Here is a 13,972-nt window from a genome sequence, read left to right on the forward strand (position 1 = left end):
AAATGGTACTAATAGCATTCACCCTGGAGAAATGGCCACTCAAAGTGAAGGTGCAGGAGTATCGTGCTTCTGTTAGGTCATGGTGACTATATCTTTACTTTTCCTCTGCCCACTGAAATGTGGTTCAAAATAAAAGCTTCACCCAAAAACATAGCTAGCAATATTTTACAAGTTACACTGTGCTTTAAGGATTTCATGTCTTGAAGTAAGGGAGGTAATCTTGTTTTATTCAGCCTGGAGGAGACTGAGGGGAGACCTCATTGCAGCCTTCAATACCCTCATGAGGGGAAGTGGAGGGGCAAGTACTGATCTCCTCACTCATGACCAGTGACAGGGCTCAAGGGAATGGCATGAAACTGAGTCAGGGGAGGTTTAGGTTGGATATCAGGAAAAGGTTTTTCACCCAGAGGATGGTTGAGCACTGGAACAGGCTCCCCAGGGAGGTGGTCACATCACCAAGCCTGTCTGAGTTCAAGAAGCATTTGGACAGTACTCTCATGTACATGGTGGTGATTCTTGTGGTGTCCTGCTCAGGGCCAGGAGTTAGACTTGATGATCCGATGGGTCCCTTCCAACTCTGCGTATTCTATGATTCTATGATTCTAATAACATTACCTTCTTTAAGTAATCCTTTTTAAACATTTAGGCCTTATTGAAGGGAATCTCTACTTCTAGGGACCAATGTCTTGTTGCATCACATGGGATTCTTCCATTACTCCTGAGATCAAGCACACCAAGAAAATGACAACACTTAAAAAAGGCAGGGTCAGACCCCTTCTAGCCCTGGGGAATGGTGCTCCTGGTGTTGGCTGCTCAAGGACCCGGTGTGTGACACAAACAGAGCTCTGCTGTGCTGTGGCTGAATCTGTGACCACCTGCTTTGTGCCCACCCTGGGCAATGTTGGGGGTGGGAAGTGTCCTGGACAAAATCAGTGAAAGGACTACACAGTAATACTTGACAGCCTATGGGTATTCAGTAGCTGATATAAAGCAGAATGGACTCTGAGTCTTGGAAAAAGAAAGAAAAGAGATCTCTGGTGGGAATTATGATGAGAGGGATTTTGGCAGTTTTTGATTTTGTTTTTGCAGTTGTTGTAGAACTTTGTGTGTAGTTTTTTCTGTGTGATCTATAAGGTCCTCACATAGAAGAAATGAGCAATGCAGAATAGCTGCATAGGTGAAAGATATTTTGCACATATGCAAAAAGAGTTAGCACAGTACGGTGGGAAAGATGGCAGTTGTGCAAAAAAAAAAGCCATCCTCTAGGTGAGCAGTTTTTTTGCTAGGGTTTTTCTGAGAGGCATTTACAGTGAGTTCACAGAATTTGTTTATTCAAAGTCCTCTTTGTTTTCTGCTCCTTTCCTGGCAATGCCTGGGGGCTGTTTCCATGGAATACAGAGCAATGTTTCACTTTGCACCAGCCTGCTCAGCAACTGCCCTTACCCTCCTGGTTTGATCTGTTCCCAGCAATCATTCTCTGATCACATAATGGGCTCTTCTCCATCCTTCCATCATCTTGTTTCAGGCAACACTGCTATACATACATTCACTGCCATGTGATGTTTTAAAAAAATTTTTAAGTATCATGCACATGAGAACAAATGTCTAAAAGTACTGGGTAAAATTAAAACTTTCTGCATTCAGCCATTAAATGGTTTTCCATTTAATGGGCTGCTATTTCCATTGGGCTGCTATTGGTACAAAAAAAATGCTTTTATCTGTTCCTGTAGTAATCCTAGAGTGATTGCATGTCGTTTTCAATTTTTTTTCCCTTGATAAAAAATAGGACTTCATATGTTCACAAAGTGGGCGTAAAATGTGGCTTCATCTTTGTATGCATCACAAAGGGTCAGGCATTGGAAACCAAACCTCCTCTGGCCACATGAATCAACAGTAGTTGATTATCTATTAAAAAATGCCTCCCTTGTTTAGCCAGAGGTGTTTTACAAATTATGTTCTTCTAATGCACCACTACCTTGGATGAAATATGGCCCTTCAAAGCCAGATGAAAGTCTTCAGTTCTGATAAATTAAATAAATAGAAGTTCCTAACAAAACCAGTTGTACAATATTGTGAAAAGAATAGCGACCATTATATGACTGAGCTGGGAAATACAGGTGGCTTTATTTGGTACACTAATTTTTTAATTTGCCATATCTATATACTGTAGGCAGACCTGAGCCTCGTTTAAACTGAGGTTTGTCCTTCCTGTGGTCATACAGCTGCAATGGGAAGGAATGACGCCTTGATGGTATGTGGGTCAGCAAGACCAAATCTACGTCTGTCAGCCTCCTTTCTTACCACACTGGCTTTGCTCTGCTTAGATGGCAGATTCTGACCCTTACTGTTATCTGTCCCTTTTGATAAACTCTTCAATGAGAGGAAATGGTTTTGCATCATTTTTGGGAGTCCTGTTTCCTCTTTGAGATCTGAGAAATGGCCTGTAGCACTGAGACCCTTGGGAACTTATTTTTCTGCGTGGAAACTAAACCAGCATAATGAGTTCCTCTGTGCAAATTCAATATTAGTTCTGCATCTAAGGTCAAGCAGAAGTTAATGACCATTCTTTACATACAGAAATCAGTTATGAGACCAACATTACACTTCACTCTTTTGTAATTGTAAAATAAAATGCTGGAGTAATTTATGTTAAATTGATTTAAACCACAAAGCATAAATATTGTAGAATCCCAGATCAGTGTTTGAGGGAAAATGTCATCATTGTCACTTGTGCAATAGTTCATTCACCGATTGCATCTTTATTCTGTCCTGTGCTTGGTGCTTGCTGTGCTTTTTTAGATACAGAGGTGCTGAACAATGATGTAAGCCAGAGTCTGTCTTTAATAATTTTTGCATTTTCTTTGTTTCTTTAATTAGCTGATTTACTCAGCTGATTGCACAGCTGTCTGGGCAACACCCCCCAGGGGTCTGCCAACTGTTTCAGAGATATGTAGTGTACTCAGTGAAGGGGAATCTGTATGATAATTTGCATATATATATGCAGAAATAGTGGGAAGGAATGAGAAAGCTCAAAGGCAAATTTTGTATTACTAATAAAGGGAAACATGTAAAGGATGAGCTTAAAAAGCTTTCTCTTTTCAGTAGTTTCTGAGAAAAGACTACAGTTTCATGGTAAATAAGGAACCAATTCTCAGTTGGAGGGTTTTGTTCTTGGGATTATCGCTGTCTTTTATATGCAGCTTTTGGGGTTTTCAGAGATACTCCGTGCTTGTTAGTTTTCCCCCTTTAATTTGGAAAGAGAACTTGGAAAATACAGGAGCATGCACGAGGACATGGTCTGGTCTAAAATGGTCCCCAAATCTGAGGTTTGCAAAGCGTTTACTGGCTGCTCATCTTCCTTTCCATTGCTCAGCACTAGTGCTTTATGTAGCCTAGAGGATCTGGCTTTTAGTTTCCCCAGTGGTGTCAGTATGAGCTATTCATTTTTTTCCACTCTGATAAATTAATAAGCATCAGCAAACATTATAACACTGTCAAACAGCTCAGAGCTGCCATAGTAACCAGTCTCTCTAGAGCTTGCTGTATACCCTCCACAAAGAATAACAACAGATACCACAAGCTCCATTGTTCAAAATAATAGTAAAGTTTTCAAAACTCATGAAATTAGCTTAGAGTTATGTGACTTAAAAAAACGGGGGGGTGTTACTGTTTTTTTTCTTTAAGCTTCATGTCAACAACTTCCTTTGGAAAAAACAACAACAAACCAAACCAAAACAAACAACCAAGCAAACAAACAACCCCCCAAAAACCCAGAAAACAAACCAGAAGAGAAGCATGCCTCTCAAAAAATTCGGGAGATAAGAATGCTAGAAATTGTGAGGTTCCTAGCAGCTGACAATAAATCAACTGGTGCAGGCTGCTGGCAATTCTGGAGCCTTCCCCAGGGGAATATTCTTGCAGATTCCTACAGTCTTTTCAACAGTGTTGGTTTGACAGGGACAGAAAAAAAAACAGGGTATAATCATCCTGCAGGGATGAGGCAATGAAAATCGGTTGCCTTGTCAAATAAGCAAAGTTCTCCTGTTCAGAAGTAGGCTCTTTACCTCTTCCAAGGTGGTATGCTCTCTTATCTGTAGAGGGCATGTAGATGCCTTTTACTTACTGGCTAGAAAAAAGAGATTCTTATATGAATTTTGATCACGGTGTACTGAGAGGATTGAAATCTTAGAAAGGCCAGAGTGGTTTGATGTTCTAGGATGTTAGCAGGTTAAAGAACAACACTAGATAATAAATTAACATCCTCATTTGAAATGAAGTAGCATCACTGAGAAATGAGTGATGTAGCCTAAGGGATGACCAAGCTTTGTATGTCGAGCAGAGCTAGCTCTGGAGCAGCTGTGGGGGCAGGTGAGCCTGGCAGTGTTGGTACAGCTGGGATCCCTCATGATCAGGCTGCTACCAAGGCTATGCCTGAGGATTTGCAATGGGCTAAGCAAGTTAAGACTTAGGAGCAGCCTAGGGTAGTGCAGAGGCAAAATGTGTGTCTGCCAAGGGGGTTTTTGGGCTCATTGTCCCCAAAAGGCAGTCAGTCCTGGTTGTGCAGTGGGCTTCACAGCAAGCTCAAGGGCTGAAGCTGGAAGTTGTGTGGCACAAGGGTTCTGGCAGCAACTGTAGCTTAAGGGGTGCCCTGTTCCCTGCCTGCTGCCTATTTTCTGTTCTCAACCAGTTCATCAAACCGAGGCAGATCAATAGTAATCCTTTGCCAATCCACAAGTCCCAAATGCCATATGGTAGCACAGAGAGGGAGTAGTCAGTACTGGAGGTGTGGGACAGCCAGCAGTGATGGGTGGCCAAGTTGGCTTTCTGGAATGACCATGTGGGTGCCACCCAGTTGCTTGGAGATGGACAGATGTCCCTGCCTGCTGTTCAGCAGCAAAATGGTTAACTGTGATGATAGTCCTCTCTTAAACATTTAAATAATTATCTTTCACAGTTAACACCCTATTAAGCCAAAGGGAGGAAGTTCACACCTCTCCTGGTGTTATTGTTCCAGTCTGGCTGGCTGCAGTAGCAGAATGACGCTAGTACCTTGGTTTGTGCTGTGAAGGTTATCTTTGCAGCCAGAAGGGTAGAAAGGAGAAATTTCATTTATAGAAAAGGAAGAAAGCACAATACAGCAAAGCCTCTGGGAAGATTGCAATACTGTGGGTTCCAGGAGTTGGTTTGTGTGTGGATTTTTTTTTAACTGTCCTTTCCACTTTCAGTTAGGTAAATGATTCTGCTATGTTGAGCAAGACAAAGTATTAAAATTAATTAATGTGCATTGTATTATTTTGTGACTTTAAAATCTTACTTATCAATGCGATTAATTTACCTTTGATTTGGTGGCATACAAAACAGTGTATCATGGAGGCACTGCTCTGCGGGTAGCCCAGGCCCCCTTGGCAGATTTTTCCATAGGCAGGAGAAGGTCCGCGGTGCTGCCAGTGGTTGTTGTGACCCTCACTGCATGTCAGTCTGCCTAGCATGTTTAACATGCCTGTAATGCTCTGTGTTGCTGAAGAAGACAGAGTCTTTCCAATGCCTTAAATCTACATTAAATTTGTGACGCAGCTGTAAAAGCCAGGGAGCACAGTTTGTTGGTTCCAGTGTGAGCAATGGTTACTTTCCCTTTCCTTTAACACTCCCAGGTGATGGCTGATTCTGCTGATATAGCTGGTATAAAATGATTTACTTTTGTTTCTTATTTCTTCGTTATTTTTTTCTGCTGATTTATTGAGATGAAATGGGATTACGAAAGGATAAGGCTCTCCCCCAGAAGAACTCTCTGTTCCAACATTAGTTTACAGAAGAATCTGCTAGCAAAATCTCATCTCTGGTCTGTGGGGGCACAAGGAACTTAGATTGGATGATGGCCCTGGTGATCCTTAAGTGACCTTAAAAAGTCAACATCCTGAATTCCCTTGGCTGATTTGCAAAAGGATACATTTGAACTGCACATTAGCAAGCTGTTGCTCATTCGACATCTTTTTCTTTCTTACATGGTGACCTTTCTTCCAAAGAAGGAGAAATGCTGCAGGTAGAAAGGGAATTGGTCACTCTATTTGTTTGCATTTTTTTTCCTGTCTCTGGTCTCAAGCCTGAACCCAAACATAACATTTAATAGATACATATAGACCAGGGTAAACCATCTTTGCCTTTCCCTGTTGCTGCTGCTTTGTAAAACATGCTGGGATGTTTGTATCAGGGAGCAAAGCTGGATTTATGCTGGCAGAGAAGGAAACGTTTGGCTCAGCTCCAAAGTTCACAAGTTTTTTGTATGAACAGTTCCAGAATCAACACTTGCCTGAGAAATACTTTCCCATCCCACCCTAAGTTTCCGCTCACTTTTCCTATGCTTGAATTTGCGATGGCAGAACTTTTTTATTAAAACAATAAATGGCCAGCTAAGAGTAAGTGGGAAATTATCCTTGAATTCTTGTATTTTATGACAGAACTTGTGTTGCATGCACAATAGCCTGTGAGGGCAGCACCTGGGCCAACTCAAGGGGTGTCTATGAGTTGTTATGGGGTTAGGAGGCACAACGGGTATAGAAATACTGCAGTCAATTTCTCATGCAGTACCATAAATTTCTAAATACACCAGAATATTTCAGGGAATGTGTTCTTCCTATTTTATAGATTAAGCGTATAAGAAGCTTTTCCTACAGAAGCCAAGAGAATATAATTAAGGGTTGTTGCTTGTTGGTGTGGCCACTTCAGCCTTCAAGGGACCGTGTTCTTATGATGGAAAAAAAGTGTGAAGTGGTGTGACTCCTTGAGTATTGCTCTCTGGGTGTAGTTAAATGGTTCAATTGTGGCTGGTTCTTATGGGTTTGGATAAGAGGCAAGGATGTCACAAAAATCAAGTTTGCAATGGAAATTTCATAAGAAAGACACCAAGTGCTCCCACTTTCCCAAGAGAGCTGCAAGGACATCAGTGTGACGTCTGGGACTTTTTTCTTTCCTTTAAGAAAATATTTACTGATTCTTTTCTACATTCCTTACACAGTCTAAACAACATTGAAGCCAAGGAGAGCTGGGTTAAGAAAGCTGGATTAGGAACTTCTTCAGGTTTTTTAGAATCGAGCTATTAAATTGGTGATATAAACCATTATTTCTTTTTTTTTTAAGGTATTCTCTTAGGGTACACCCTAAACTGGGGTAATTTTCTCTTCATCTTTAAAATTGCTCATGCTAAAATTGTTCAACACCCAAAGATACCTTTGTTCACTGGGGGTCGTGAACATGTACCCTCTTTCCCTTTGTGCCGGGTAAGAGCTATTACTGCCCTCAATTCTGGGTGTTTGCTGCTTGTCATTCTTGTCATTAGCTCCCCTTTGAGATACCACCTTCCCCTCAGCACGGTGCTGCTCCTTGAATGTCTGCCTGTTTACTTTGGTCGAAGATATTCTGGGGTGTTTGCATTGGCCCTGGGCAGGGAAGGGGACACTTGTAACAGAGGCCTGTGGCAAGAAGCCAATTGGCAGCCACTAACCTTTTCCCCTGGCACAGCTGTTTGCAGAGCGCCCATCTGCTCAACCTTGTTGGAAAAGCTGGCTGGATCAATGTAAATCACTTAAACCTGGATGCTGGTCTTGTTACTAGCAAGGTGCCACTCCTTTAAATGCTGTGATTAATAGCCAGAGTCTGTGGGGATATTTTGCCCATCATGGCTACAGCAAATTGATTTTAGGAGAAATCAGAAAATTGAAAGGAGAGCTGGGGAAATGTGTTCCTGCTAATGTAGCCACAGACTTAACATTTAGAGCAATTGCTCAACCAACCAATTTTTAGCTTTTGTTAGTGCCTTCTGGCATTGCAACATTCCTCTCTCATGCAGGTTGTTCTGACTAGCATTCAGCAAAGGGATGTCTTGAACACTTTGTATTTCTCGCAGTGTCAGTGGGTAGAACAGGGTCATGCACATGTGGGAGTGTGCAAGAGGATGAGGTAGCTCTTGGGGAGGATGGCTGGGAGGTGGGTTACAAGGGAAGGGAGTGCACAGAGCCCCTACCCTGGTTGGATGGAGCATGTTGCCTTTGGAAACCCTGACCTGCACTAGGAAAGCAGGGGCCACACATGACTGTTCAGGCCATCCCACTAGTTATTGTGTCATTAGGTTGTTCCTTTTCCAAGCTGGTGTGAGAAAAAATTCCTCTTTTAAATTTAGAAAGATGGCATAAACTCATGAAGGAAAGGATTTATTCAGTGTGCTGGATCTTTCTCTCTCCGAGTTTCTGGGGAAAAAGACCCTTTGGGTTTAAATTCCATACATTTTATAGTTTCTCAAAATCCCACCCTTTTCAGATAAGTTTAATATATTCATTTTTGCCTAAAAAGGTTTCTTTTCTCTGAAAAGGGACTTTCCCTTCCTTCCGATTGGCTGCAAGGCATGCTCTGTCAAAAATGATGGATCTTCCTTTGTTCTTAGCCCAAAGAGAGAGAAGAAACCCCTGTGTACAAAATTTCCACATGACCCTGAAAGATTTTAATTTTTAGGAACTTTTATATTTCCCTTATCTGGCTGAAAAAGACCCTGACACCCAGTCCCATTTGGAACTTGGATATCTTACAACTCCATGATACACCTATATATAAAAACCCGTATTTTATCTCTCATACTGGGGCACGGATATGCCACAACATCTCAAGCACATTTTGATTTTGCCTAACTTTAAATGCTTCTGGGATCTAATACCCATTATACGAGCTTTCTGTTATAGCTGTAGTCTGACCCTGTGTTTTCAACAACCACCTTGAATTTCAGAGGTTAGCTGGTAAAGTGATATGTGCAAACCCACTGGTGAAGATTTATATCAGAGCTCTGTTTTCCTTTGATAATGGATTTAAAAAGATCCCTGCATGGAATAAACTGTATTGACAAAATTACTTATTTACCCTTTTATAATTACATTTTTATTACTTTTTTTTTTTTGGACAGCATAACTGTGGGGGAAGAAAGAAAAATTATATCCTATATGGCATTGCAGTATCAGCAGAAATCCACAGAAAAAGAAAATAAATCCATATGCTTTATTTTGGAGGTCAAGAACACTCCAAAGTTACTTTTCTTCTAAGTTGCTGGATACTGCGTAAATGTTAGGCTGGTTTTTGTCTGCAGCAGCCCCAGAGCACCCAAGCAGACACACCAAACTGGACCTCAAGGTTCACCTTACATGTATTATCTAGGCCATGGTAAGCTGTTTGCATGTCTAAAGATTCAGTCTGAGGGTTTAGAAGAGTGTAGCTGAGGGTGCCTGGTCAAGGAAACACTGCTACCTGCCAGCCCTTCTCCTGCTCCCTCAAGAGCTGATTTGTTCATCAATCAAATCCTGGGCTGCCTCAGCTCGCAGACATAGTTTTAAGGCAAAACCCCACTCGTGATCCTTGTCTGAAAACACTGTGCTGTGGGCTGTGGCTGTTCACACACAGTGACAACCACCTCAGGTGTGTAGGGGTGAAGGAGAGAGGAGATAGGCAGGAGGAGACATACTAGCTCAATCTTCCTACTCATCCCTCAAAGCCATGAGCCTGGTGTTTTTTTAGGAAGTGGATTTGGCGGCTCTACCACTTCAAGGACACTTTTGGTGTCACAACTGCTGTGGCTACACCAGGAAATCATTTGATGTGTACTCAAGATTGACAGTATTTAAGTATGGTTTTTCTAAGTAAATGAGTACAGTGTAAAATAAAGTTGCTTTTCATGTGTTTCATCGGCTCTTACACTCCTAACCTACCACATGTCACATTTCAGAGTGTCTGAGGGCTTAATGTCCCACAAAATACAGCATGTGGGTGTGTTGACTGAAAGGGTATCATGGGATGTAGGTAGCAAAAATGGGATAGATGCAGCTGTTTGCAATACAGAAGACTGAGTGGTCCCTTCAAAAGAGGTTCCTTGTTTTTCTAGCTAGGTGAACTCCTCAGTCTGGTTTTGACCCTTCTGGGGATTACAAGTTTGATAAAAAACTTTTTTTTTAAAGTCTGGCAAAACTTGCTGATGTTAAGTGGTTTAAGTTATGTTAATTAAGCGAGGTTACTGGTTTCTCCTATTATGCCAGCAGCAAAGAACTTTCAATAGAACATCTTCTGCTACCATTTATTTCTGGAGATGACTCTCATGGGTAGTTGTGGTGTTTGTTGAGATTGAGATCACTTTGCTTACAAAGAATTTTCCAAGTTTGAGGTGAGGGATAAATCTGCTTATTTTGTTTAGTCTGAATTGATGTTGTGCAATATAATGGAAGTAAAGGGAGACCTGATTTTTTTATTCCTTATGAGTCATGAGGTCTTGTTACAATGTATGGAAAAGTGGAGTTTCCTTAAATGTCATAGTTTTATCAGGACTAACAGAAGCATGAATATAACTATTTAGTGCTAGATTTTACTGCCTGGGGAAAAATAGAGTATACTGTATTTAGCATTTGTCTAAACCCAATAAAGTGCACCTTAACAGGATCTGTCCAAAATCACTCAAGGAGTTAACTAGAATGCTGAAGATTGAACAAGGTTTCTTGAATGGTCACCCTCTTTGATCTAAACTGGGCCATGCTGCTTTGCTGCTTCTTATGATTTAAATCTGCCTGCTTCCAATGTATTCTTTCTTATTTTAGCTATCTGTCAAAATGAGGAAAACAGCAGTCAAGAAATAAGAGGACTAGAAGAGCTCAAGGATACCTCTGATGCACAGGTAAATGTGTAAGATTAATGGAGTCTTGGGAATGTTTTTAGATCTACAAATTGAAAAACTGTTCGGTACAGCAAGAATGTAGGAAGGAGAAAGTCTGCTGGATCTCATTTTATGTGGCTATTTAGAATAAGATTGATGATTATTCTGGGAATTAATCCCATCATGTTGCAATTGGACAGCATTCTTCAGCTATCTTTCTGCTCTTTTTAGATAATACACATAGCATATACCAGATGTGAAAATAAAATGAGATGTGTTTTAGGAGGCGAGGGCATATGACATTTTGATTGAATTTTAATCACTGTAAGTAGACATGCAATGAAATGAGGATACTTATTAGTCATTCAAGTGCAAGCAACAACCTTCTTCTTTCCTTGCCTAACTGCCCTCATTTACAACCAAAGCACACTTCTAGATATTGCTCAGAAGAAACTTAACTGCTTTTTAGAGTACTTTATTGTGGAATTGCTTACCCTTTTTAATTCTGTGAATATTATTTGATTAATCTGCAATTCATTCAGTCATTTAGTTCATGCATTCAAGCTGTGCAAGGGTAACTGCATTGCTTATTGTACTGGTACTGATTATTGCTTTTAATTTAAAACTGATTTTTCACAGTCCGGGCTGTTTTTTTCTTCTTCTATTCCTCTTGCAAATGTTATGTTCCCTTGCCACCTTTTCTCCTTCCCCTACATGCAACGTGCAGTTCCTGCCACTGGTTTATCTCCCTAACATCCTGCCAAACTGAAAAGTTGTGTGCAAGAAAGACAGAATTTACACTGATGTTTGTGATCAAGCCTAGCTGAAGGGGTACAAGCCGTGTAGCCAAGTGAGTAGTACCTATTTCTTTCTAAAGGTAGGGGCTGGCTCGACCACAGTGAGCCCAGTCAGCTCTGGTAGCAGACATGGGCCATGGCAGACACCTGGAGAGTGCAGGCAGAAGGGCTTGGGACCATGTGGACATGCCAATTGCACCAGTGTGTGCTTGGGCTTTTCTAGCACACTCTCAGAGTCACGTTCAGACATGATTTTTGGAAATGACCTGCTCTTTTCTTAAATGCACACAGTTTCAAATCTACTGAAAAATAAAAGGGTAGTAGGAGCCCTAATATGTGAAAAATTTGTTACCCAACTTTGATTCCTAATTCACATCAGTGTAGGGTTGAGGATCAGTTTTGTAGAGGTCGGGTGTGCATTACAGAGATATAGAAAAGACCCAAGGGGAAATACTGACCTCACTGCCCCAAAAATCTGACTTCCTGGGTTTTTTTGTGGGGGATTTCATGTATGCTTAGTTCTACTTGATTATTGTACTTACGGTTTTTTGAACATGTTTGTTCCCATTTGTGACATTGACAACACATGCTCAAAGCTTTTAATAGCCAGCTATTAAAAATACATGGACTGATTATAAAAACCCATAAAAATTTATTATTGGGATATTGATTCACCCAGCTTTTATTTGACTGGAAACCAGCTTCTAAAATTTGAAAGAATATGAAACATTTAAAATTTAACAGTTACTAAATGACCAGTTAACAAAAGTATTCATGTGCTCTACTGGGAGGAGAGCAGAAGTGTTATCAGAGTAGTATTTGCTCAGATTTGTTTGTTAGTGCCATAAAAATGACATCCAGTGAAGAACAAATACAGTTTGTTTCAAGGGAGTGAATAATTTTTTTCACTTTAGTCAGACTGTATATGGTACTAGAGCAAAACAAGCAATCCTATCTTTTGAGGCAGTGGCATATGGTTTTAAGTTTTCAGGTTGATCAGAGGTGAAGCCAGTAATAATTATGTTGTTTTCACCAGCCACAGAAGGAGATAGAGGTACGGAGGAAAAAACCAAATCACCATAAACCTTTAACAGAGTTGAAGGGTGTGGTGTCCACTCTCAACACTGCTCTGGGACAGAGGCTTGATTTACATGGGAGTTAGCTGACAAAACTGGTAGAAGTGTGGAAAAAATTTGGTTTGGGGATTTTTAAAAGCAAGCGTGCTGTAAACAATGTCAATAAAAGATCTCATCCTGTCTGCCTAGGGATGTCTTAATTCACCTCCATGTCATTGTTACCATGTTCATTTATGACCTTTGCAGAGGGAATATTTTCCAATGGATGTGCTGAGACAGAAGAAGTGTTGTCAGCATCTTCACTTTTTCAACCTCAGTAGTGACTAATTGGTTTAATTTCCATTAAACTTTTTTATTTCATTTCAAATATTGCATAAACACATTTAATTATAGTAATTTTGAGCCATGAATGGTAGTAAAGCCTTACTATAAAGTTCCTACATTCTTTTATCATTCATTAAATTAAAGCCAGTTAAACTATGCAACTTTGTGATTTTCACCTTCACATAGGTTTGTACTTGTATCTCTAGTCTACATGACTTACAGGACTAAGCAAGGACATCTGGGCATGCAGGGTTTTAGAGAGGATGTTCCTGCACAAAATAAAATCAAAGTTGCACTTTGCAAGTAGGGTGACTTGACTTTACCCTTTTGTCTAACAGCTTCAAAAGTATTGCTTGAAAATTAAATTTATATTGACAAGTGAAAATGACCAGTAATCAGAGACTGTCAACATCTTACAAACCAGTTTTTAGAAACTGTCATCAATTATTTAATTGACCTGGAGGTTTTCTTAGGAGTATTTAGCAGAAAGATTTGTAGTGGAAAGTCAGCATAAGTGAGGAAATCAGAATTAAAAGGGAAGGATTCATAACTTTCTTCTTAATTATGAAAAAACATGTTTAGCCTTTTGTATTTCAAATGCATTCTTTAATCCCAGAGGCAAGCATGTACAATTAATTTAATAATACCTTAACCCTCTGAGAAATTTTTTATCCTCTTGAAACCAAATAACATAATTTCTTTTTCTGTTCTCTTCAATTCTTTCAATTAATGAACTGTTAGCAGAGAAGGGGACATGTTAAAATGTAGTATCTCTGCTTGGTGGTTATTTGAAATAGGACAATATGATTCTTCAATGAAATTGCCAGTTTGAATACAGACCATATTTGTGGCAGGGCTGGCTCACTGGGGAGGTCCCAGATGACTGGAAGTTGGTGAATGTCACGCCCATCTGCAAAAAGGGCCGGAAGGAGGACCGGGGAAACTACAGGCCCGTCAGCCTGACCTCAGTGCCTGGCAAGGTTATGGGGCAGATCATCCTAAGTGCAATCACACGGCACCTACAGGATGGACAAGGGATCAGACCCAGCCAGCACAGGTTTAGGAAGGGCAGGTCCTGTCTGACCAACCTGATCTCCTTTTAT

General features: G+C 40.5%; 1 protein-coding gene across 1 annotated transcript in view; it reads left to right on the forward strand.

The window, feature by feature from the left end:
- Window positions 1–13,972, forward strand: part of LOC115307664 (rap guanine nucleotide exchange factor 5-like) — an 85,686-nt gene that overhangs the window by 49,719 nt on the left and 21,995 nt on the right. The window contains exon 8 of the mRNA XM_029961773.1: window positions 10,617–10,693. Coding sequence (XP_029817633.1) covers window positions 10,617–10,693 — 77 coding nt within the window. The remainder of the gene's footprint in view (window positions 1–10,616; window positions 10,694–13,972) is intronic.

Source organism: Manacus vitellinus, unplaced genomic scaffold (genome assembly GCF_001715985.3).
Source record: "Manacus vitellinus isolate BGI_N305 unplaced genomic scaffold, ASM171598v3 scaffold_3_pilon, whole genome shotgun sequence".
NCBI lineage: Eukaryota > Metazoa > Chordata > Aves > Passeriformes > Pipridae > Manacus > Manacus vitellinus.